This window comes from Arachis ipaensis, chromosome B04 (genome assembly GCF_000816755.2).
Source record: "Arachis ipaensis cultivar K30076 chromosome B04, Araip1.1, whole genome shotgun sequence".
In the NCBI taxonomy this organism is placed as follows: Eukaryota; Viridiplantae; Streptophyta; class Magnoliopsida; order Fabales; family Fabaceae; genus Arachis; species Arachis ipaensis.
The window spans coordinates 28764482-28767316 of NC_029788.2; the positions used below are offsets into that span (position 1 = coordinate 28764482).

Sequence of the window (2835 nt, forward strand, 5' to 3'; positions counted from 1 at the left end):
ACCCGCCAATTGGCAATACCGTTTGGCTGAATTATACTAAAAATCTTAGCCGTACCTGTATTTTTTGGTGAATTTGGCAAATCCATTATCCATCCGTTTTGCCATTGGATCTTCTGCCAACTTAATGCAACGCTTCCATTTGTTTGATATGTCTATGATGTATCTCATACGGACACCTTACCGAATTAGCTTACTTTTTCCGTGTTTCATAAAATAATACTGACTTGCTAGTTACCTGCTCATAACTTCCGTGTTTCTCTGTTCTCTGTCTCTTTCTCATTTTTGTATTGTCGCTTGAAACTGGCTCAACCATAAGGATATGTTTCTTTTATTATTGGACAGATATGTCTCGGTCTTTCTCTATCTCTATTACAGAAAGAAAGATGGATGCTGTTTACCATAATTTATCTGTGCTATTATTCACCGAAACTATTCATTTTTTATGCGAAATGGACACTTCAAGATTAGCATTATATTTCCGTCTTTTTTATAGATAAAATGTTCATGCTTCCGACTTAAAAGTTAAAACGCATCCCCACCTCCCCAAATTGTCTATTTCTTTCTAAATGTTCATGTTAATCGTAATATCAAGGTTTTCATTTCCATATCAAACAATGCACAAAGTAACCATGGAGAAGGAGAAAGTAAGTGGACGAATTATCATTACTCTTTGACTTCATTGAACTCTAGATAGATGATGATAAGACATAAGCCACTATCAAAGTTTAGTTCACCTAGGATGGAGAGCCAAACAATCAAACAAGCATTATTACAAAATATAGCACAGGTGCCAAAAATATCCAATCAAGTACAAGGCTCTCTTTGGTCTAATGTTCACCTATTATTTCCTGTTCATACTAACATTGCCCGCCAATTCCAATTCCAATTAGTCTTCTTGGCCAACCAGAGTTCCCATTATTTCAAAAGCATTAATGGAAGAACAATATGAGAAGTAGGAGATTAAGGGAGAGAAAAAAGAAAGAAAAAAAAAAGACAAACCCAAACCAGACACAGATGACCAACACCCACTTGTATCCCTAATAACACCTTGACGGAGAGGGTGTGATTATTTTTATTCTTACAGAACACACCAATTAGCATTCATCTTTGAGGGGGATCAACTGTACGGACACTAGCAATGGACATTCCCTCAATTCGGTCCTTGGTGATTTCCACAAAGTGACCAACTATCTCATGAAATTGCTTTAGCCCTGACAGTGGAAGAATTATTGAGGATCGATCAGAACCTGCAACCTGCAATGTAATAACATGAATTTGCAGCAAAATATCGAGCATCAAAACAAACTTAACAAAATAAGATTTGAAAAAGGGCAAAAGGATAAGGCAGCACACCTCAGAGATTCTTAAAAAATGGCCCCTATTATTGCTCCCAAGATCAAAGAAGAATCTTTTTTGATCAGCCCTAATCACTTTTGAGACCCCCACATTCCCAATTTCTTCTTGCGCAGGCAAATCAACAGACCTGTCCAACTCAGAAGTGGTTGGTGGTTGATTACTATGGCCAGCGATAAAGCCGGCACCAACATCATCAGAAAGTCCAACAATACGTTCAGAGGATTCAGAACTTTGCTGTAGCAGAATGCACACCATAACATGAGATAAGAACATATCACTGATTGCATAGGATGTTAATATACAAAGTGTTACCTGATTGGGTAGAATGAAAAGCCTTGATCCTTCGTTGATATCAGCCAAAATGTTCCTAAATGCTGCCCAACCTTCATCTCTGGAACTTCCTGCAGGAACAATGATAGTACTACGGTTTCTACTCACAGAAGCTTCAGACACCTTCATAAAATAAAATAAAATGATAATTCTGAAATCAATTAGACATTTTTATAAGATAGCACATCTACAATATCTACACTATACACATGATTTCCTTAGACACCAGTAACAACTTAAATCTGACGGTTATAGATATGTGATTCTTTGGAGAATAGCAGTCTAAAAATAAGCAAACTACATCTAAATCTTTTTATACATTACAAATGCAAAATAAAAAATCTATAGAAATTCTCGTTAAAATATTCAACACTTTGTTATACATATACATGGATCACCTAACAATCTAACACCTAATTATGTGTGTGCACAGGCATGGACACTAAAATAACTGATATTTGTAAGCATCCTTAATATTGGTAAGAATCCTAGATATTCTAACCTTCATTCTAATAAAGAAAAAGAAACGCAAGGATAAAATGTTATAAGCAAATGATCAAGGACAATTATGTTAAAACAAAACAAACACAAAAAATAAATTACAATTTATAACTCATCTCTGGACACTGGGTGTTAAATTAATGGAGAAAAGATGAAACGAAGAATTATTACTGGAGTAATTACTAAATAATACAGGATAAAATTTCCACTTCAGCATAAAAAAACGTGTCAAACAATTTTTAGTTGTCTGTAATTCATTGAATCCCAAGTCCTTATGTTCACACTCAGTCTCTGCTTCCTTTGCTCTAATGCAGTTCCAGCCGTTGAATATGATGGAGCTTCCTCTGCCTAGATGGGGAGAGTAAGTCTTATCTTCAATTAAGACAGAGATCCATGAGTCCCTTGCCATTGTCCCAGTATAAAAAATTGATACCATTGTGAGCTAAACACATATTGAAAGGATCAAGAAGAGAATACAAGATCAAGATGCGGAGAACAAATGGTTGAAAGTGTTTGACAAAACTCTCTTGGAGCAAAGAGGTTGTTATTGCCGTGATAAGTGAGGGTAGGGGGGGTCCAACTGAGGCTCCAAGAATGCAGTAATGGACAGAGGATCTGTAGTTGCAGGAGGAGGCAAAGTTGGTGGCA

General features: G+C 36.2%; 1 protein-coding gene across 1 annotated transcript in view; it reads right to left on the reverse strand.

The window, feature by feature from the left end:
* Positions 646 to 2835, reverse strand: part of LOC107639156 (transcription factor Pur-alpha 1) — a 3485-nt gene continuing 1295 nt past the window's right edge. Inside the window, exons 3-5 of the mRNA XM_016342589.2 lie at positions 1669 to 1809; positions 1354 to 1590; positions 646 to 1254 (exon numbers count right to left, since the gene is read on the reverse strand). Coding sequence (XP_016198075.1) covers positions 1102 to 1254; positions 1354 to 1590; positions 1669 to 1809 — 531 coding nt within the window. The 3' untranslated portion in view covers positions 646 to 1101. The remainder of the gene's footprint in view (positions 1255 to 1353; positions 1591 to 1668; positions 1810 to 2835) is intronic.